Genomic DNA, 21,825 nt, shown 5'->3' with positions numbered 1-21,825 from the left:
ATCCCAATTCAAGCTGAATAGTCCTGTTGATTTATGAGAAGAGTAAGTGGAAATAAAATTGTACAGAACACAATGTCTTGTATGAAAATACCCATGGCTACAGAGGAGGCAAATCTTGAGTGTGTTGTGATGTGACTGGGGAATGGTTCAAATAACCTACTCCACAATCAACTAAGTCAATTACAGTCTAAGAGGGTCTATAGACTGTAACTTCTATAGAATTTCTTATACAGAAACTCTTGTTTTTCTAAAGCCAAATTGGCTGCTCCGCCAACATAATTATTTATCCTCAGGTAAACTTATTAGTAAAACATTGGGAAAAAGAAGACATACACACCAGTTGAGAGTAAATAAAGACTACTTGATATTCAATGAGATTCAGTAATCGTAAATAATTTGTTATATTTGTCTTTTAATAATAAGGAGATTAACAACTATTATATAATTATTATGCTGAATAATATGATTAGTTTGGATCTTTACTGTTTTGATTTCTACATGTTAATGAAACCCTGTTGCCCACATTTGGTAGAAAATATATAACCTATATTTGATTAAAAAAAAAAAAAAAAACAGGCAGGGCGTGGTGGCTCATGCCTGTAATCCCAACTGACTCAGGAGTTTAGGCAGGAGAGTTGCTTGAGCCTGGGAGGCGGAAGTTGTGGTGAGCTGAGATTGCGCCATTGCACTCAAGCCTGAGAAACAAGAGCCAAAACCCATTAAAAACAAACAAATAAACAAACCAAAAAAACACACAAACATAATCAAAAATAGATGTCTTAGAATATGCATTATAATGTTGTCAAGACTAAATTAAAAGACAAATGTTCTAGATTAATCTCTGTTTGACACACTGGGCATGTAATAATGTTTTTCTTCACTGCTGTACATGGCTAAGTTGATATGAACCTTGTGCTTTGACTCTAAGACAGAACGTTTGTCTATATTTTCACCGAGAAGATTTTCTGAATCACTCGTGTCAGGGCCCCCATCACCTCCTTGTTTCTCAGGCTGTAGATGATGGGGTTGAGCATTGGGGTGAGGATGGTGTAGAAGACAGCCAGAACCTTGTCCTCTGTTGGAGATCGCAGGGATCTTGGGCGTAGATAGGTATAAGCAAAAGGTGCATAGTAGAAAGTCACTACAGTGAGGTGGGTGCTGCAGGTCGAATAGGCCTTCTTCCTCCCTTCTGCAGAGTGCATGCAGTAGACAGCGAGGAGAACTCGGCCATAGGAACATGCGATACCAATGAAAGGAAACACAAGAAAGATGGTGCTGCTCAAAAACACTGTGCTCTCATAGACCCAGGTATCCGTGCAGGCTAGGGTCAACATAGCTGGAACATCACAGAAAAAATGATTGATGGCTCTGGACTTGCAATATGGGATATGGAGAGCATATACCGTGTGAGCACAAGAGTTGATGGAGCCTATCATCCAAGATCCTGTTATCATCAGCACACACACTCTTTTGCTTATGCGGATGGGATAGTGGAGAGGAAAGCAAATAGCCACATAACGATCATAGGCCATTGATGTCAGGAGCAGTGCTTCTGCAACTGCTAAAGTCAAGAAGAAGAAACTCTGAATCCCACATCCAATGAAGGAAATAGACATGTTTCCATACAGAAAATCATAAACCATCTTAGGAACAATGGTAGAGATGTAATTTAGGTCAATGAGTGAGAGCTGACTAAGTAGGAAATACATGGGTGTGTGGAGATGGGTGTCCAAAAAGATGAGAAGAATCATGGATAGGTTTCCAATTAGAGCCATTAGGAAAATGAGAACAATGAGGGTAAAGATGAAAAGGCCAATTCTTGATGGTGGGAACAACCCCAATAAGATGAAATCAGTTGATGTTTGATTGTAATTTTCCATAGGGCATTCCTATAATCCATACTGAAGGGAGACACAAGGGTAAATTAAGTACAGTAATTCACTTTTATCCACAGCAGCTGCATTCCAAGACCCCCAGTGGGTGCCTGAAACTGGGGTTGATACTGAACCCTATATACACTATTTTTATATCCATAAATACGTATTATACACTTTAATTTATAAATTAGGCAAGGAAGAGATTAACAAAAATCACTACAAATAAAATAGAACAATTATAGCTATATAATGTAATAAAACTTATGTGAATGCAATCTGTATTTTTCTTTCAAACCATCTTATTGAAAAAGTGCTCATTTTTCTTGTGATGACAAAATGCTTCATAGGAAGACAAAATGTCTACATGATGAGATACAGTGAGGGGAATAATGTAGGCACTGTGATGCAACATTGGGCTATGATTGAAAACCAAATTAAAATTTATGAACTGTTCATTTGTGGACTTTTCCATGCAATATTGTCAGACCGCATTTGATCACAGGAGAAACCATGGAAAGCAAAACAGTGGATAAGAGGGGACTACTTACAGAATAGTAAGCCAATTGTTTTTAAAAATCCTTACTTTAGTTAGACTGTGAATTACTTATACAATTTTATAACTCTTAAATGATGAACTAATCTTTCCTTTTAGAAAATAATCGTATTTTCTATCCAGAGATTAATATTTGATGAGACAAATATTTATAACCAAATTTTTTTCTAAGAAATATATACATTTATAGGAAAAATCATTTGTCTTACAACTTCAAAAGGATATGAATGTTTGATGCCGAACACAAACTCAGATGCCATTAAGATCATATGCTATGCTTAAAACATACACATGGAAAGGTAAATTAAATGCATATGCTATGGATCTGTATTATAAATAAATTAGCATTATTTTTTCTGGATAATTGGTTTTTCTAAATTTATTCTTTAAGACTTACTTCTGAAACTGCTGCATCCTATGACTCATTTGGAGGAACTTATGTTTCCTTCTTGAATTGTCTTTGCATAATTCCAAGTCAAACTTTCCCTAAGTCAGACATCATTATTTGGTTCTTCTATTTGAAAATGTAGAATGAATTGTTATTTTAAGTACCTTTTTCATGAAATGGAATTCATAGCCTTGATTTTGAATGTCCACCACCATCAAATGTCCATTTTCTTTTGCCTCCTCATCCAATTTCTGAATTCTCAAGTTAATGTAGACACTCTAATCTCAATATCTATATGCCAAGTTCATTTTAGCTTCCATGTCTCTGCTCAAGGTCTCCCTAGATATGATGTATATTCTGTGTCTTTGCTTCCCTCATGCTTAGATTACGTAGACTTTATGGATCCTCCCATTCATATGAAGGGATTATATTTATCAATTTTTGAAGGATTCATAAAGTGTAATATAATCTAAGCATTAGGGAAGCAAAGACAGTAAATCACTTTATGTCTTCAAAAGACAGGATTTGGAGAAATGACCATTCACTGAAATGGAAAAAAGGAAACAGCAACCTGACAGTTTTCTGGGTAGAGGTGGTTCGAGCATTCTTCTCCAGATAGAAGACATCAGTGGACAACTTTGCACAGAATGCATAAGAGGAATGAAGTTTTTAGGCTTGAAAAATATTTTAGAGCCAAAAGTCAGCAGACCTTTGAGGAAGTGTAACAATATGAAAGAGTAAGAGCCACACAGTGTGCAAACTCACATCTATACACGCACACACAAAGATGCACACTCACTTAAGGATCAATACACATATATGCACACTGAGTTAAAACTATCACAAACCTGCAAAAAGAATGAGTTTTTAAAATTAAGAATTCCTATCTTCAGGAATGAAGATGTCTATGATATGTTATAAAATCCACCAAATATCATTAGCTATATACAAGGATGTGAAATGCAACAATAAATGACTCTTGGAAATTAAAGATACAATAATTCTACCTATGTGTTAGCATGATATGTGTTTCCATAGGTTTGTTTCATCTATGATTTCTTTCAGCGGTGTTTTGTAGTTTTCCTTATAGAGTTCTCTTACCTCCTTGGTTAGGTATATTCCTAAGTGGTTTAATATTTGCAGCTGATTTGTGTACATTAATTTTGTATCATGAAACTTTGCTGAATTCTTTTATCAGTTTTAGAAGTTTTCTGGAGAAAGCTTTAGAGTTTTCTAGGTAAACAATCATATAATCAGCAAAGAGGAACAGTTTGGCTTCCTCTTTACTGATGTGGATAACCTTTATTTCTTTCTCTTTCTGACGGCTCTAGCCAGGACTTCAAATACTATGTTGAAGAGGTGAGAATGGGCATCCTTGAATTTTTCCAATTCCAAAAACTACAGAAATCAAAACAGTATGGCATTGGTATAAAGCCAGACATGTATACCAATAGAAGAAAGAGAGGACAGGTGTGGTGGCTCACACCTGTAATCCCAGCACTTTAGGAGGTTGAGGCAGGCAGATTGCTTGAGCTCAGAACATCGAGACCAGCCAGTGAAACATGGTAAAATTCTGTCTCTACAAAAAAAAAAAAAAAATTAGCCAGGTGTGGTGGCTCGCACCAGTAGTCCCATCTACTTGGGGGCTTGAGGTGGGAGGGTTGCTTGAGCCCAGGAGGCAGAGGTTGCAGTGAGCCAAGATCACACCAGCACATTCCAAGCTGTGTGACAGAGTGAGACCCTGTTTCAAAAAAAAAAAGGAAGGACAAGAAGAAGAAAGAGGAAACAGAGTAACAGAGTCAAGAAATAGACTGTCATATACACAGCAGTATTTTTTTTGGCAAGCAAACCAAGTTTACTCAATGTGGAAAGGACAGTCTTTTCAATAAACAGAGTTTGAAAAACTAGATATCTACATTCGAAATGTTGAAATTGGATGCTCACTTTACACCATATAGAAAAATTAAGTCAAAATAAATCAAAGACCTAAGTGTAAGAGGTAAAACCATGAAAGTATAGTCAGCGGCAAAATGAGATTGTACAGACTCTGTGGAAAATGATTGAGAGGCTTCTCGATTTATGATGGGTTTCATCCTGAAAAACCCATTATGAGTTGAAAATATTGTAAGTAAAATACACATTTACTATCGTGAAAAAGTTATCTCAATGTTAAAATATTCTTTAAGTCAAACCATTGTAATTTCAGATGCTCCTGGACTTACAATAGAGTTTTATGTTTTTATAAATGCATAGTAAAGACAAAAAATGGTCAAATTATTGTGTTTCTGGACCATCTGTATAGTAATTTCTTCAAAAATTAAACAATTAGTATAGGTTCCAACTATTTCACTTCTGAACATGAACTCAAAGAAACGAGACACACAAAAATCTACTTCTATGCCCACGTTCACAGCAGCAGTATTAATAACACCCCAAAGGCAGAGACAACGTCAGTGTCCATCCACAGAGAAATCAATAAAAAATGTAGTGAGTACACACAATGGAATATTATTCAGTTTTTAAAATGAAAGAAATTTTGACATATGCCACAACATAGATGAAACTTGATTACATTATACAAAGTGAAATAAGCCAGGAACAGGCAAATATTGCATGAATTTACTTTCATGAAGTACCCAGAGTAGTCACAGAGACAGAAAGTAGAATGCTGGACCCCGGGGGATGGGGGAAGGGAGTCAAGGAGAATAACTGTGTAGAGAACAAAATTTTAGTTGGAGACAATGAAACTATTCTGGAGATGAATGGTGGGGATGGTTGCAGAATAATATAAATATACTTAGTGCCACAGACCTGAACAGTTAAAATAGTTTAAATGGTGCAGTTTATCTTATGTATATTTAATACATGAGATAATATGTAGTATCTCATGTATGAAATAAATAAAAATAATAAAAACATTTAAATGTACTTAAATTATTTCATATTTGGATGTCCAAATACATTTTAAGAAAATTCTGGCAAATTTCTGAGCCTCTACAGAGCAATTTATTTTCAATTATTTTATGACCTCTGTTTATTTGTGAAGGACAATTTAGAAGGACAAATTATTTTTTATATGTATCATTTGGAAACAAGATGAGATCAGCATTAAGACTGATGCAACAGTTTGTAATTTATATTAGTAGTTTAAGTATTGGCAATTAGAACATGTACCATTTGAAATTACTAACACAATTAACATTCCAAGCATTTCTATTATTTGTATTTTATATAGGGCAGTCAATGATAAACTTTCCATGAGAGTTATTATCCTAATTTTAAAAAGAGGAAAAGTAACACACATCAGAATATTAAATGGCACATCAGATCTCATACGTAATGCCATGTTGTAACTGAGTACCCTATTTTTAAAAAAGAAATACAACAAATTTATTTTTCCAATCTCCCCCTACCTTCTGCTTAACTGTTTAGGAATGGAAATCTATCCTTTACACTCTCCACCAGACACGTTCTACAAGGCAAGCTTATATGACTTTGCGTTTGCTTAAAAGTTCTAGAGAAGGAACCTTGAAGAAAATCAGGCACCCCCAAAACTGCCTCCCACTAGGAGCTTGCCTCAATTTACAACCAAGCTCTGCCTGAGATGGTGCCAGCCAGACCACCGGGTAGAAAATACATCAGAAGCTATAAATGACGAGTTGATGGGTGCTGATGAGTTGATGGGTGCAGCACACCAACATGGCACAAGTATACATATGTAACAAACCTGCACGTTATGCACATGTACCCTAGAACTTAAAGTATAATAATAATAAAAGAAAAGAAAAAGAAAAAAAAAAGAAAATACATCAGAAGCAAGTCATTGGACCCCCCATCTCCTCACCCCCTGCATGCCATTCAAGCCAAGACCCCTTTAAAAGACCTTGTCTACTGCCCTGAAAGGGGAAGGATTTCCCGTTCAGTCAGAAGCTTGTCCTGCTTCCCCTCAGCTAAGCTTGGAATAAAAAGTCTCTTTCTTTCTACCAGACCTTGCTCTTGTTAATAGGACTTTGCAAGTGGTGAGGGGCAGGAGTGTGTTCTGTGACTGTAGTTACAATATCTCATGAACACCAATGTAGCATCTCTTTGATAATTCATTTTCCAGGGTTCTAATTCTATCATATAATATTGTTTTAAAAAAATAGAGCCCTGTCCCTAACGAGAAAGCAGCCTCAGCCATTATATATCTGTTTCAGTAATGTGAAGAGGATATGTTTTTCTTATGCAAAAATAAATCCACATGGGTTCTGTCCCTTAGTTTTTTATCCACCCAAATAGCAATAAATATTTTAAGCCTATAAAAACATTTCCAGTTGCTTTTTTTTTTGTAACCCTCCTAAAATATATATACCTAGGCATCAGCATTAATGGTGTTATACACAGGAGGAAAAAGTGAGCAGAAAAATTTCTGATGATATTTTCATTGCAAGTAGCAAAACCAACCTTCAACCCCAATGATGTCCTGCATGAAAGGAAGGATACCGGCATGAACTTTTATTGACTATCTCCACACACTGGCACTTGCAATATGTCAGGATTTGTTCTGTGATTCCATTGGTTTTAATCCTAGTAAAAAGCTCTTTACATGGACATCACCACCAACATCTTAGATGACAAACATTGAGATTCAGAGGTTGTAAGTGAACTTCTCTAGATCACAAAGTAAGAAGCAGCATTAAGATTACAATGAGCATCATACAATCACTCATCACTCATGGCAAAATAAATCAAACCAAACCAAAACAAAACACCAACCAAGTAGGTACAAGGAAATGTTGCCCCCTACAATCATTATTGTGAATTTGGGTTCTTTAATTTCACTTGAGCCCATAAAAGCATAGTCTAATATCATCTATCCCTGTCTCTTCCATTGACCATCATTTCCCTTCCCAACCAGAAAACACATTTATGAATTAACTGCAAAACCACTTTAGGTTGTCTGCATTTCCTACTCCAAGATTTCCACTGAATAGTGTTATAGAAAGTACAGTCACTCGTGCTCAGATTCACCTCAATTCTATGTCTGAAACAAAGTCCTCTTAAACCCTTGCCAGAGTCCCTTCTTCCCTGTGATCAATAAAAATTTTAAAATACAATTATAATTAATACCTTTCTTATTTCCTCATTTCCAAACACCCACGACCTTTGCTTAGCTGACAGCAGTCCTACAGTCATCATAGAAACAAATTCATTTTTTTGAGTAAGCCTAAAGAATATTGTTTAAAGAAATGCATATATTCATTTTTCTTCCCTACAGGAGATTTCAGAGACCTTCATGGGGATTCAGTAGCAACCATGATTCCACTCCCTCTTTACCTGGAGAATGAGATTAACAGTTGTTTTGCGGGTATTCACTGGGGATTGTCCACTGAGACTTTGAACATTCTAGGCTGAGTCACTAATAACAGAGGATGGCCTTAGTCCAAGGGTCAAAATTAGTTCTGATTATGTATTTAGATGTTTCAAGGCATGTCAAAGGTAAACTCAATGGAGGAAGAAACAAATAGATTTATTCACATTATGTCAATGTTTTTGTGTTTCTAAACTTTATGAAAACCTATAGTTTGAATGTTGTTATTCAGGCATCCACAGTAATAATGAATCTGCATACATTAATTTCTTTCTGAGTTTGATTTATATTGGCAGTAAGATTTAAGCCACTAAAATAGAATGAGTTTAATTTAATAAAAACACATAAGTAGAAATTATTAAGCTATCACATACATGGGAGTTATCTTTTAACATATTTTAGGTGCTATGCATGTTCACATTGGTTCTTTACATTTGGAAATGCTCATTAAATTATACAGCGATTTTCTCCCATTAAAACAGATAATAAAATGTTGTTACTACTCTCTTTGGTTTATTAATATTTAGAAAATATTTATATTTAATTTAAGTAATTAAATTTTTATTCAGTAGAGTGCTTTAAATGTTATCAAATTTATTTTTTTACTAAATGAATTAATAATACAATCTACCTGAGAAAACTAATACTTCTTCACTTTTAATTCTGTTGAGTTTTAAAAGTATTTGAATTTTTCCACGTGTATTTGATAAATTATTATTTGACACATTTTGATATGTATTTTTATTTATATTTATTTTGATATATTTTGATATGTATAGACTAGTTAGATGAAGCAGTGGGAGTGGAGAAGGAACCAAGAAACATGTAACTGGTTGTGATCAATTAGTTGTAAACACTACTGCACTTGGACCAGACAATTTGATGTACTGATGTATATGTATGTTGTATAATGATCCAGTCAGGGTAGTCAGTGTACATCCTGGCAAGGACAATTTCCTGAAAGTCCAAGTGTAGAGATGTTTCAATATCCCTGCATTTGAAAAGCTGAAGAATTTTTTTGTCAAGTTTAAAACTTTGGCTGTTAACATAATAATAGGTGCCATGTCTAGTGTAACCAGGGAACTGTTTTTCACATCTTCAAAAGACAGAAGACAAAACCTATTTGAGCTGAAAGATGAGATAACACTCCTTATTTGATGTGGGAAGACAGACTTCAAGGGAATTTCTGTAAAAGAGAAAGACTTTTAGGTATACCTCAAAACTACCCACTAGGGTCACATCACATATGCAAACATGGGGGATATGAGTCAACAACTTACTCCTGAAATACCCCAGATCTCCTGAGAGTTTTCGTGACGTAGAAATTGATTATTTCACACTTCTGCAGTAGAAACGACAAAACTAAGCAGATAGTCGGCCACGACTTGGTTTATTCTGAAAGAAGAGATTAGAATAAGAAACATAAAACTGAGCTGCTTATTTTACATTTTTCCATGTCTGTATTCAGTCCATTTGAATTATTCATTAAATCACATAGTTCTTTAAATCCATACTCATATTTACTTAATAAGAAATCTCACTGTATGTCCCAAAGATACAAGATTCAGATGATAAGCATTTATGTCAAATCTTTTGTAAAAGAGCAAGAGACAGTGGCACAGGCCTGTAATTCCACCTACGGGGAGACTGAGGCAGGATTGTCACAGGCCCACAGGGTTCAATTGCCCATGGAGTGTTAGCCGACCAAAACACCAAAACAGCGGGAGTTGCAGGAGACAAAGTTTAATAATCGTAGGCCAGCTGAAGGAGGAAGAGAAAGAGAGCCTCAAATCAGCCTTCTGGAGACGCTTCGGGATGGCATTTTTAAGGAGTCCGGTTGCCTGACGAGCTAACGTGTGGCGATTGCTGATTGGTGGAGAGTGAGTGGTGACCTCATGAGACAGGGAGATGAAGACGCTGCATCCTGCACCGAGTCAGTTTCTCAGACAAGCTAACTTTGAGTAACCACCATTCTACTCTCTGTTTCTTTGTATTCAGTTTATTTTTAGTCCCAATATATAAGTGAGATCATGACGTATTTTTCTTTTTGTGTCTGAAAGCCAGTCTGGATTGAAGGACAGAAAGAAATGAAACTGGGACTTTCACTGGAAGGCTACAATCATAGTAACATAATCATTCCCAGTTTTTCCCAGCTTGTGAGAACCAATGTGAACCATGCTTGGGATTCTCTCCAGGAAAGTTCCATGTGAAAAAATACGAAACATTCAGGACCTCTGAATGACCTTCGAAGAGGAGGAGAGGTTGGTCTTGCTGTCTCAGGAGTGGCGGAGGCAGAGGGAAATCCATGTGTAAGTGGCCTGCACAGTTCAAGTCTGCATTGTTCAAGGGTCAACTGCAGATCAGGCATTCATCACCGCTGTGGTTTGGACAATCTGGGGCTTTTCTTTTTAAAACAATGTTAGATTTACAGAGGTAAACACGTTTATGATCTACTTTTTACATAGACACACTTATATTTGTCAAATGACTTTTAATGGATACACAGTGTATTTTAATAAAAATGCATTTTATAAAAGACAAAACGTAGTTTTATATTATTTACAATGAAAAGATAAGTTCATGTTGTAAATATTGAATACATATTTTCTTGTATTTAACAGTCATTTTACACTATCATCTATCATCTATTTTATTTTACATTGCTATAATAGCATTTTAGATACATAATATTAAAGCCTACAGTTTTCTTTTTCAAATCAGATATAAAATTTTCTACATTGAGATTTTAATGGCTATCATTACAAATTCTTGGGCAAGGGGAGGGAGGGCATTAGGACAAATACCTAAAGCATACGGGGCTTAAAACCTAGATGGTGGGTTGACAGGTGCAGCAAAGCACAACGGCACGTGTAAACCTATGTAACAAACCTGCACGTTCTGCTCACATATGCCAGAACTTAAAGTAACATAAAAAATAAATAAACAAAATTAATTAATACTAAATGAAAATATATTTTCTGATCACGTGATGTTACTCTTCAAATAAATACTTTTTATGCATTTTAATTATATTTCCAGAGTGAAGATTATTCTATTTGAGAGCAACAGAAAGAACTTTGGAAAAATAATTATAGAAAAATGTTACATTATGGAAAATTGTAAAATGCAGGGCTTTTCTCTTACTTGTTCATTCTACCTTCCTTCTTCCTCCTCTCCTCAGAGATTAAAGAGTTTCTCAGGAATGGGCTCTTCTGGAGAGCAATGGCCTTTCACTCAGAGAATGGACCTAAGCAGATAACTTTTATGAAAATAATGTTGATCCTTTTAGGCACATGCCTAAGCAAGTATAAAAATAGTGCAGCAGAGGAGTTGATCCCAATCCAAGATCTACAGACTTGTTGATTTAGAAGAAGAGTAAGTGGAAAAAAATTTGTTCAGGATAGAATGTCTTGCATGAGAATACCCGTGGCTACTCAAGAGACAAACATTGAGTGTGTTGTGATGTGACTGGGGAATGGTTCAAATAACCTACTCCACACTCAACTAAGTCTAAGTCAACTGTAATCTAAGAGGTTCTAGAGAAGGTAACTTCTGTAGAATCTCTTATAGAGAAATTGTTGTTTTACTAAAGCCAAATTGACTTCACCCCAGACATAAGTATTTATCCTGAGGTAAATTTCTTTATAAATCATTACTTTAGCAAAAAGAGGAGACAGCAGTTGAGAGTAAATAAAATATTATTTGATATTCAATTAGATTCAGTAGTCTTAAATAATTTATTGTTATTTTGTCTTATTTTAATAATAATGGGAAATAATCAACATATAACTATTATGCTCAATGATATGATTCCTTTGGACAGTTATTATTTTGATTTCTACATGATAATGAAATTCTGTGCCCTTACAATTTAGTGGAAAATATATGATCTGTCTTTTGATAAAAAGAAACACAAATAAAAACAAAACAAATGTCTTAGAATATGCAACTATAATGTCAAGACTAAATTAAAAGGCAAATCTAGATTAACCTCTGTTTGACACACTGGACGTGTAATAATGTTTTTCTTAACTGCTGTACATAGCTAAGATGATATGAACCTAGTGCTTTGACTCTAAGACAGAACGTATGTCTACATTTTCACCGAGAAGATTTTCTGAATCACTCGTGTCAGGGCCCCCATCACCTCCTTGTTTCTCAGGCTGTAGATGATGGGGTTGAGCATTGGGGTGAGGATGGTGTAGAAGACAGCCAGAACCTTGTCCTCTGTTGGAGATCGCAGGGATCTTGGACGTAGATAGGTATAAGCAAAGGGTGCATAGTAGAAAGTCACTACAGTGAGGTGGGTGCTGCAGGTCGAATAGGCCTTCTTCCTCCCTTCTGCAGAGTGCATGCGGTAGACAGCGAGGAGAACCCGGCCATAGGAACACGCAATGCCAGTGAAGGGAAACACAAGAAAGATGGTGCTGCTCAGAAACACTGTATACTCATAGACCCAGGTGTCTGTACAGGCTAGGGTCAACATAGTTGGAACATCACAGAAAAAATGATTGATGGCTCTGGACTTGCAATATGGGATATGGAGAGCATATACCGTGTGAGCACAAGAGTTGACGGAGCCTATCATCCAAGATCCTGTTATCATCAGCACACACATTCTTTTGCTCATACGGATGGGATAGTGGAGAGGAAAACAAATGGCCACATAACGATCATAGGCCATTGATGTCAGGAGCAGCGCTTCTGCACCTGCGAAAGTCATGAAGAAGAAACTCTGAGTCCCACACCCAATGAAGGAGATAGTCTTGTTTCTACGCAGAAAATCAGAAGCCATCTTAGGAACAATGGTGGAGATGTAATTTAGGTCGATGAGGGAGAGCTGACTAAGTAGGAAATACATGGGTGTGTGGAGATGGGTGTCCAAGAAGATGAGAAGAATCATGGATAAGTTTCCAATTAGAGCCATTAGGAAAATGAGGACAATGAGAATGAAGAGGAAGAGGCCAAATTTCGTCGGTGGAAACAGCCCCAATAAGATGAAATCAGTTAACGTTTGATTGTAATTTTCCATGGAGCATTCATACGATCCTTCCTGAAGGGAGACACAAGGGTAAGTCAAGTACAGTAGTTCCCCATTATCCGCAGGGGCTGCATTCCAAGGCCCCCAGTGAATGCCTGAAATTGCAGTTGACACTGAATCCTATATACACTATTTTTTATATCCATCAATACATGTTATAAATTTTAACTTATAAATTAGATGAGATTAACAAAAATAACTACAAATAAAATAGAACAATTATAACTATATACTGTAATAAAAGTTATGCAAATGCAGGTCCTATCTTTTTCTCAAAATACCTCGTTGTACTGTGCTCATTTTTCTTGTGATGACAAAATACTTCATGGGAAGACAAAATGTCTACACGATGAAATAAAGTGAGGGGAACAATGTAGGCACTATGAGGCAACACTGGGCTATGACTGAAAACCAATTTATAATTTATGAAGTGTTCATTTGTGACATTTTCCACACAATATTTTCAGACTGCAGTTGATCACAGGAGAAACCATGGAAAGCAAAACAGTGGATAAGAGGGGACTGCTTATAGAATAGTAAGCCAATTATTTTAAAAATCCTTAGTTTAGTTAGACTGTGAATTATTTAAACAACTTTATAACTCTTAAATGACAAACTAATCTTTCGTATTTAGAAAAAAAATCGTATTTTCTATCCAGAGATTAATATTTGATGAGACAAATATTTATAACCAAAATTTTTTCTAGGAAATATATACATTTATGGGAAAAATCATTTGTCTTACAACTTCAAAAGGATAGGAATATTTTATGTCGAACACAGACTCAGATGTAATCAAGATTATATGTTATGCTTAAAACAAATGCATGGAAAGGTAAGTTAAATGCATATGTTTGGATCTTATTATGAATAAATTAGCATTACGTTTTCTGGATGATATTATTCTACACTTATTGTGTAAGACTTACTTCTAAAGCTGCAGCAGCCTGTCACTCATTTGGAGGAACATTTATTTCCTTCTTGAATTGTCTTTGCATAATAATCCCAAGTCAAACTTTCTCTAAGTCAGACATCATTATTTGGTTCTTCTATTTTGAAATGTAGAATGAATTATTATGTTAGGTACCCTTTTCACAAAATGTAACTCACAGTCTTGGCTTTTAATGTCTGCCACCACTAAATGTTCATTCTCTTTTGCCTCCTCATTCAGTTTCACAATTCTCAAGTTACCGCAGACCCTAGATATAGATATCTGAATATCTATATGCCAATTCCATTTTAGCTTCCATGCCTCTGCTCAAGCTCTCACCCGTAGGATGTGTATTCTGTGTCTTTGCTTCCCTAATGCTTAGAATCTCTGCTTGGCTGCTGTTGGTGAATAGGAGAGCTACTGATTTATGTAAATTAATTTTGTATCCTGAAACTTGGCTGAATTCCTTTATTAGTTCTAGGAGCTTTCTGGGGGAGTCTTTAGGGTTTTCTAGGTAAACAATCATATCATCAGCAAACAGCAACAGTTTGACTTCCTGTTTACCAATATGGATGCCCTTTATTTCTTTCTCTTGTCTGATTGCTCTGGCTGGGAATGGTGAGAGTGGGCATCCTTGTCTTGTTCCACTTCCAAAATCTACAGTAATCAAAACAGTATGGCATTGTTATAAAACCAGGCATGTATACCAATAGAAGAAAGGAGAGGTCAAGTGTGTTTGTTCACGCCTGTAATCCCAGCTCGTTGGGAGGCTGAGGCAGGCAGACTGCTTGAGCTCAGAACATTGAGACCAACCAAAATGGAAAAATCCTGTTTCTACAAAAAATACAAAAATTAGCCAGGGGAGGTGGTTCACACCAGTAGTCCCAGCTACTTGGGGAAACTGAGGTGGGAGGATTGCTTGAGCCCAGGAGGCCAAGGTTGCAGTGAGCCAAGATTGTAGCCCCACATTCCCACCTGGGTGACAGAGTGAGACTGTGTCTCAAACAAGAAGAGGAGGAGGAAGAAGAGGAAGAGGAAGAGGAAGAAGAAGAAGAAGAAGAAGGAGGAGGAGGAGGAGGGGGAGGAGGGGAGGAGGACGAAGAAAACAGAGTCAAGAAATAGACTCTCCTATAAACAGCAATATATTTTTGGAAAGGGAACTGAGTTTACTCAATTGGGAAGGGACAATGGTTTCAATAAACAGTGTTTGAAAAACTGGATAACTACATTCAAAACATTGAAATTGGATGCTTACTTTACAGCACAATTAAGTCAAAATAAATCAGTGACCTAAGTGTAAGAGCTAAAATGACAAAAGTATAGCCAGAGCCAAAATGAAATTGTATAGCCTCTGAGGAAAATGATTGAGAGGCTTCTCGATTTATGATGGATTTCAGCCTGATAAAATCATTAGGAGTCGAAAATATCATAAGTAAAATATACATTTACTATCCTGAAAAAGTCATCTCAATGTTAAAATATTGTAAGTCAAACCATTGTAATTCCAGATGCTCCTTAACTTACAATAGGATTACATGTTCCTATAAATGCATGTTAAAGTCAAAAAATCATCAAAATATTGTGTTTCTGGACCATCTGTATAGTAATTTCTTCAAAAATTAAACAGAATTAGTATATGCTCCAGCTATTTCACTTCAGAATGTGGACCCGAAGAAATAAGACCCTCAAAAAGATACTTCTATGCCCACGTTCACAGCAGCATTATTCACAACATCCCAAAGGCAGAAATATCTTAAGTGTCCGTCCACAGAGAAATCAATAAAAAATGTAGTGAGTACATACAATAGACTATTATTCATTTTAATCATGAAATAAATTATGACACATGCTATAGCACAGATGAACTTTGATGACATTATGCAAAGTGAAATAAGCCACAAAGAGGCAAATATTGTATGAATTCACCTACATGAAGTACCCAGAGTAGTGAAATTCACAGAGACAGAAAGTGGAATGCTGGACCCCGGGGGATGGGGGAAGGGAGACAGGAGAATAATTGTGTGGAGAACATAATTTTAGTTGGAGACGATGAAACTGCTCTGGAGATGCATGGTGGGGGTGGTTGCACAACAATATAAATGTCCTTAATGCCACAGAACTGTACACTTAAAAAAGTTAAAATGATGCAGTTTATCTTAAGTATATTCACCCTAATTAAAAACATTTAAATGTACTGAAATTATTCCCTATTTGGAATTCCAAATACATTTTAAGAAAATTCCTACAAGTTTCTGGGCCTCTACAGAGCAATTATTTTATGACCTCTGGTAATTTGTGAAGGGCAATATAGAGGAATAAATTATTTTCATGTAAGTCATTTGGAAACCGTATGGGATCAGCACGAAGACTGAGCAGTAGTATATAATTTGTATTAGTAATTTAATTATTGGCAGATAGAGTAAGTACTATTTGTAATTACTAACAACATTCCAAACATTTCTATCATTTGTATTTTATATAGGGCAATCTATGATAAACTTTCCATGAGACTTTTTTTTTTTTTTTTTTTTAAGACGGAGTCTCCCTGTGGCCCAGGCTGGAGTGCAGTGGTGTGATCTCGGCTCACTGCAAGCTCCGCCTCCCGGGTTCACACCATTCTCCTGCCTCAGCCTCCCGAGTACCTGGGACTACAGGCGCCGCCACCTCGCCCGGCTAATCTTTTACATATATATATATATGTGTGTGTGTGTGTGTGTGTGTATATATATATATGTGTGTGTGTATATATATATATTTACTTTTAGTAGGGGTGGGGTTTCACAGTGTTAGCCAGGATGGTCTCGATATGAATTTATTTTTTCCTTCTCCCTCACCTCCTTCTTGGCTGGTTAGGAATACAAATATATCCTTTACTGTCTCCACCAGACACATTCTACAAGGCAACTTTATGACTTTGTGTTTACCTAGAAGTTCTAGAGAAGGAATCTTGAAGCAAATCAGGCACCCACAGAACTCCCTTCCACTAGGAGATTGCCTCAATTTACAACCCAGCTCTGCCTGCGATGGTGCCAGCCAGACCACCGGGTAGAAAAGACACCACAAGCAAGTCATTGGACCCCCGTCTCCTCACCCCCTGCATGTCATTACTGCCAAGACCCCCTTAAAAGACCCTGTCTACTGCCCTGAAAGAGGAGGGACTTCCCATTAAGACAGAAGCCTCTCCCGCTTCCCCTCAGCTAAGCTTGGAAGAAAAAGTCTCTTTCTACCAGACTTGCTCTTGGTAATAGGACTTTCCAAGTGGTGAGTGGCAGGATATGTTCTGTGACGTTCCAATATCTCTTGGACACCAGTGTAGCATCTCTTTGATTATTCATGTTCCAAGGTTCTAATCCATCACATAACATTATTTAAATAAAATTAGATCCCTGTTTCTAATAAGGAAGCAGTCTCAGCCATTATACATCTGTTTCAGTAATGTGAAGAGGACATTTTTTTTCTTATGTAAAAATAAATCCAAACAGGTTACTTGTGTCCCTTAATTTTTTATCAACAGAAATAGCTGTAAATATTTTAAGCCCATTTAAAAACATTTCCACTTGCTTTTATTCTTATAACTCTCCTAAAATGTATATACCTGGGCATCAGTATTAATGCTGTCATACAAAAGAGGAAAAAGCAAGGAGAAAAAATTCCGATGATTGTTTCACAGCGATTAGGAAAACTAAACCTTCAATCCAGGTGGCATCCTACATGAAAGGAACAATAACAGCATGAACTTTTATTGGCTATCTCCACACACTGGCACTTGCAATTTGTCAGGATTTCTTCCGTGATTCCATTAGATTTAATCCTAATAACAAGCTCTTCACATTGACATCACCACCGACATTTTATAGATGACAAAATTGAGATTCAGAGGTTTTAAATGAACTTCTCTAGATCACACACATACACATATATACACAAACACACACATACATACATAAGTTTATATACACACATACATACCTGTGCAAACATGTAAATAAATATATATGTTACATATATAAATATACATTTATATACATGTTTTAAAAAATGTGTGGTTTAGTTTATCCAAATATTTTTAGGCAGTACACCTGAAATAAGGCTGACTCACTTTTTAATTATCCAAAACAAAAATAAAAGCCAGAGGTTAAATTTACAGAAATACATAATCATTATAAAAGCTAAGTAAATGAGAAATAATAAGATTTTTTATGTCACAAATAAGATTATTTTAATGGCTAAAATTTAAACTTCTGTTTCCTCATATTATCTGGTTTTACTGTACTTTCACTTGACCTGGCAACAATCATACATATTTTCAGAGAAAGAAGATTTCTCAGAAAATCTAAAAGAAGTGCAATTTCCACCATGTTCCCAATGTAAAAGTTTACCTATTGGAATAATTCACTTACCAAAAAAACCCCGTATAATCTCCTTTGTAAATCAAGTTGAGCATGCACATATTCAGCATGATAATTACAATTCTACAAATGGTGCCCAATTTCCAAATGAATTACATATTACTATCTTTTGAAGTCAAAATGCATCATTAAATTGCATAGATCTTTTTCTTATCCTTCAATATAGAGTTGAACATGAGCTAACGAAAATAGCCTAATTTAAGTAATTCAGATATTCATAGAAGACAAAGATTTTTCAATGATAGTCTCATTATCACAAGGAAGAATAGCTGAATCACAGGATTTGAAGAGAGTTATTCATGACTGTCCAGTGACCTAGTGACAGAGTTGGGAACCAAGGAGGACGGTTCTCTTGAGTCTAGATACTGCAGTTTTCCCTTGGGGCACTGATTTATTTTCCCTATACTTTCCTCAGATTTGATTTCTCAAAGAGAAATCATTATACATTACAAAATATGGCTGATCCTCTTAAAGTTGGTCTGATCATTTGCATAGCTCCAGAGAATGTGTGAATTTACCAAAAAAAAAAAAAAAAAAAAAAAAAGAAAAAAAGAAAAAGCAAGGGAGATAAGGGCACAAGTTGGCTTACTGGAAGTTTTATAAGAAATCAGATTGAACTTTTAAAAGCCTCCCTTTACCAGGTTTTGCAAAAATCTGGGTTTCTTCTTGTCTTCTGAAGCAATACCTGAAAATTCTAAAGTTCTAAAGTTCTGAAACTCTGAAACTTCCAGAAAGTGATCTTTCTTACTAACAGATAAGGCTAAGAAACGGTAAAACAGGTGACAGGGTCAGTTTCACTGGAATGGCTGTGAAGTCATTGACTTAATAAGTCAGCCTGAATTCCTTAAAACAAGCTGTCTGTACCTAATTGTGCATGTCCATAGTAAGAATTATCTCACATTGACAACACTTGTGTAGAATGTCAATCAGATGACACAGAAGAGAGTCCTCTGGAGTCTAGACAAGGACGGCTCTCCACAGCATCCTGACATGGAATCCTATAGGAGATTCCTCCTTCCTTCAAGTTCCTCCACAACAGATTCTCCTAAGAAGAGACACAGTACCTAATGTTATATTTAACCGACGTAGGAATAATTGATCTTATGTAATTTTTACACAATGTGTATTTGTAATTGTTGAGAAGGGTATGAAGTTGGAGAACCATAACTATTTAAGGTGTAAAGGAGTAAATAATATAAAGTGAATATTTGCTTGTGTGTATGTGTGCTTCCAAGTCACAACCTGCCATTGAGGTGTATCTCTCATAGATAGATACAGAGGTAAGCGGGCAGACAGACATTTCCGTGGCTAGACAGAAAGTGAGTATGAAAGTGAGTATGGTTTTCTGTTCTTGTGAAACACCGCATGTTCTCACTCATAGGTGGGAACTGAATGAGATCACTTGGACTCAGGAAGGGGAACATCACACACCGGGGCCTATCATGGGGAGGGGGGAGGGGGGAGGGATTGCACTGGGAGTTATACCTGATGTAAATGACGAGTTGATGGGTGCAGCACAGCAACATGGCACAAGTATACATATGTAACAAACCTGCACGTTATGCACATGTACCCTACAACTTAAAGTATAATAATAATAAATAAATTAAAAAAAAAAAAAAAGAAAGTGAGTATTAAGTATTCTTTGACTGCTCTTTTGGAATAACGATGTGCTTACTTGGCTTCACTGTGTAAGTTCACGGGAGAGAGACTCGGCTTAGTGCTAAATCGAATCCTAGCTCTTACAATGACTAGAAATGTAAGCTTTTGCTGATGAATATCTGAGCCTGTATTTTATAATTGCAACAGGGGGGAATAATCCAGGGGTTGTTAGGAGCTGTCTGTGACATAGAGACCATGTATTACTCGACTGGGTGTCTCATTGAAGAGAGCCTGCAGGTTTCAGCATCTTCATCATTATCATTGCCCTCATCATCAACAGAATCACTATCACTGACATTCACACACTTGTTTTCCACTATGACTGTAGAGTAATATAGCCTTCACATTGTTTCCACATACTATGCTCATTTGCTTCTCACAAAACCACTGCATGACTGTTAAAGCAGAAATCATATTTCTGTTGTTTCACTGGAAGTTTATCTTGTGTACCAAAAGAAAAAATAAATATATTGCAAAATTTAAAAGCACAAAGCATGACAATTTGTTCCAAATTGGGTGTAAAAACAAAATTTGGATACCCATAGCACAGCTACTAATCATATGGTTTCCTTAATTATTTATAAGAGGGTCCTTTATTTTAAAAACTATATTGTTGCTCTACAGACTGGCAATTTTAACCACTCTCATTTTGTCTTAACTTTAATGGCCTTTTAATACTTTTAAACAACACGAGTTGTTTCTAGGTATTTCCTTGGAAAGACTGGATTCATATGAGGTGAAATAGCAAGTAAGAAACAGCAATAAGATTACTATAAGCATCATATAATTAATCATCACTTGTGGCAAAAGAAATCAAACCCAAACCAACAAAACACCAACCAAGTATGAATGAGGAAATGCTACCCTCTATGATAATTATTGTGAATATGGCGTTTTTTAAATTTCACTTGAGCCCAAAACAGCATCGTTTAATATAATTTAGCCCCATCTCTTCCATTGATCATCACTTCCCATCCAATCTGGGAAACACTTTATGAATTAGCAGCAAAAAACACTTTGGTTGTCTGTATTCTATACTCCAAAATTTCTGCTGAATTTTCTTAACAGAAAGTACAGTTACTAGTGCTTAAACTTCACTTCAGTTCGATTTCTGAAATAAAGTTCTCTTAAGCACTTGCCAGAGTCCCTTCTTCCCTATGATCAATAAAAACTTTAAAATACAAATATAACCAGTACCTTTTATTAACTCCTCAATTTCAAACACGCACCGCCTTGGTTGGCTGCCAGCAGTCTTACAGCCATCATATGAACAAAGTCATTTTTCTCAGCAAGATTTCTGAATGGTTTTTAAAGAAAGGTATATATTCATTGATCATCCCTACACGTGAGATTTCAGAGACCTTCGTGAGGATTCCATAGAAACCATGAATCCAGTCCTTCTTTACTTGGAGAATGAGATTACCAGTTGTTTTGCTGATATTCACTTGGGATTGTCCACTGAGACTTTGGACATTTTAGGCTGAGTCACTAATAACAGAGGATGGCCTTAGTCCAAGGTTCAGAAATGAGTTCTCATCATGTATTTAGATGTTTCAAGGGATGTGAAGGGGAAACTCAGTGGTGAAAGAAATAAGTATATTTATTCAGATTGTG

General features: G+C 36.1%; 2 protein-coding genes across 3 annotated transcripts; both read right to left on the bottom strand.

The window, feature by feature from the left end:
* Positions 1-832: 832 nt before the first annotated feature.
* LOC126943486 (olfactory receptor 2L2) lies at positions 833-2,158 on the bottom strand. The gene has a single exon (XM_050772286.1). The coding sequence runs from the start codon at positions 1,878-1,880 to the stop codon at positions 942-944; it is 939 nt and encodes a 312-aa protein (XP_050628243.1). The 5' UTR covers positions 1,881-2,158; the 3' UTR covers positions 833-941.
* On the bottom strand, positions 1,039-21,535 carry LOC126943487 (olfactory receptor 2L5). 2 transcript variants are annotated; one of them, XM_050772302.1, is made up of 3 exons: positions 21,409-21,535; positions 12,230-13,221; positions 1,039-1,067 (listed from the first exon to the last, which is right to left on the bottom strand). In XM_050772302.1, exon 2 carries the CDS (start codon positions 13,198-13,200, stop codon positions 12,262-12,264), a length of 939 nt encoding a protein of 312 aa, XP_050628259.1. In that variant the 5' UTR covers positions 13,201-13,221; positions 21,409-21,535; the 3' UTR covers positions 1,039-1,067; positions 12,230-12,261. The 2 variants fall into 2 exon arrangements, with proteins under 2 accessions (XP_050628259.1, XP_050628270.1); XM_050772313.1 differs by lacking the exon at positions 21,409-21,535 and having other exon boundaries at positions 12,230-13,258.
* Positions 21,536-21,825: the final 290 nt, after the last annotated feature.

Source organism: Macaca thibetana, chromosome 1, assembly GCF_024542745.1.
Source record: "Macaca thibetana thibetana isolate TM-01 chromosome 1, ASM2454274v1, whole genome shotgun sequence".
In the NCBI taxonomy this organism is placed as follows: domain Eukaryota; kingdom Metazoa; phylum Chordata; class Mammalia; order Primates; family Cercopithecidae; genus Macaca; species Macaca thibetana.
Note: the sequence above shows the minus strand (reverse complement) of the source record. Positions and strands in the feature narration are given on the sequence as shown.

What these genes read in the sequence shown, in the direction of transcription:
- LOC126943486 (XM_050772286.1), bottom strand. Translation starts at nt 1,880, where the DNA reads ATGGAAAATTACAATCAAACATCAACTGATTTCATCTTATTGGGGTTG.
- LOC126943487 (XM_050772302.1), bottom strand. Translation starts at nt 13,200, where the DNA reads ATGGAAAATTACAATCAAACGTTAACTGATTTCATCTTATTGGGGCTG.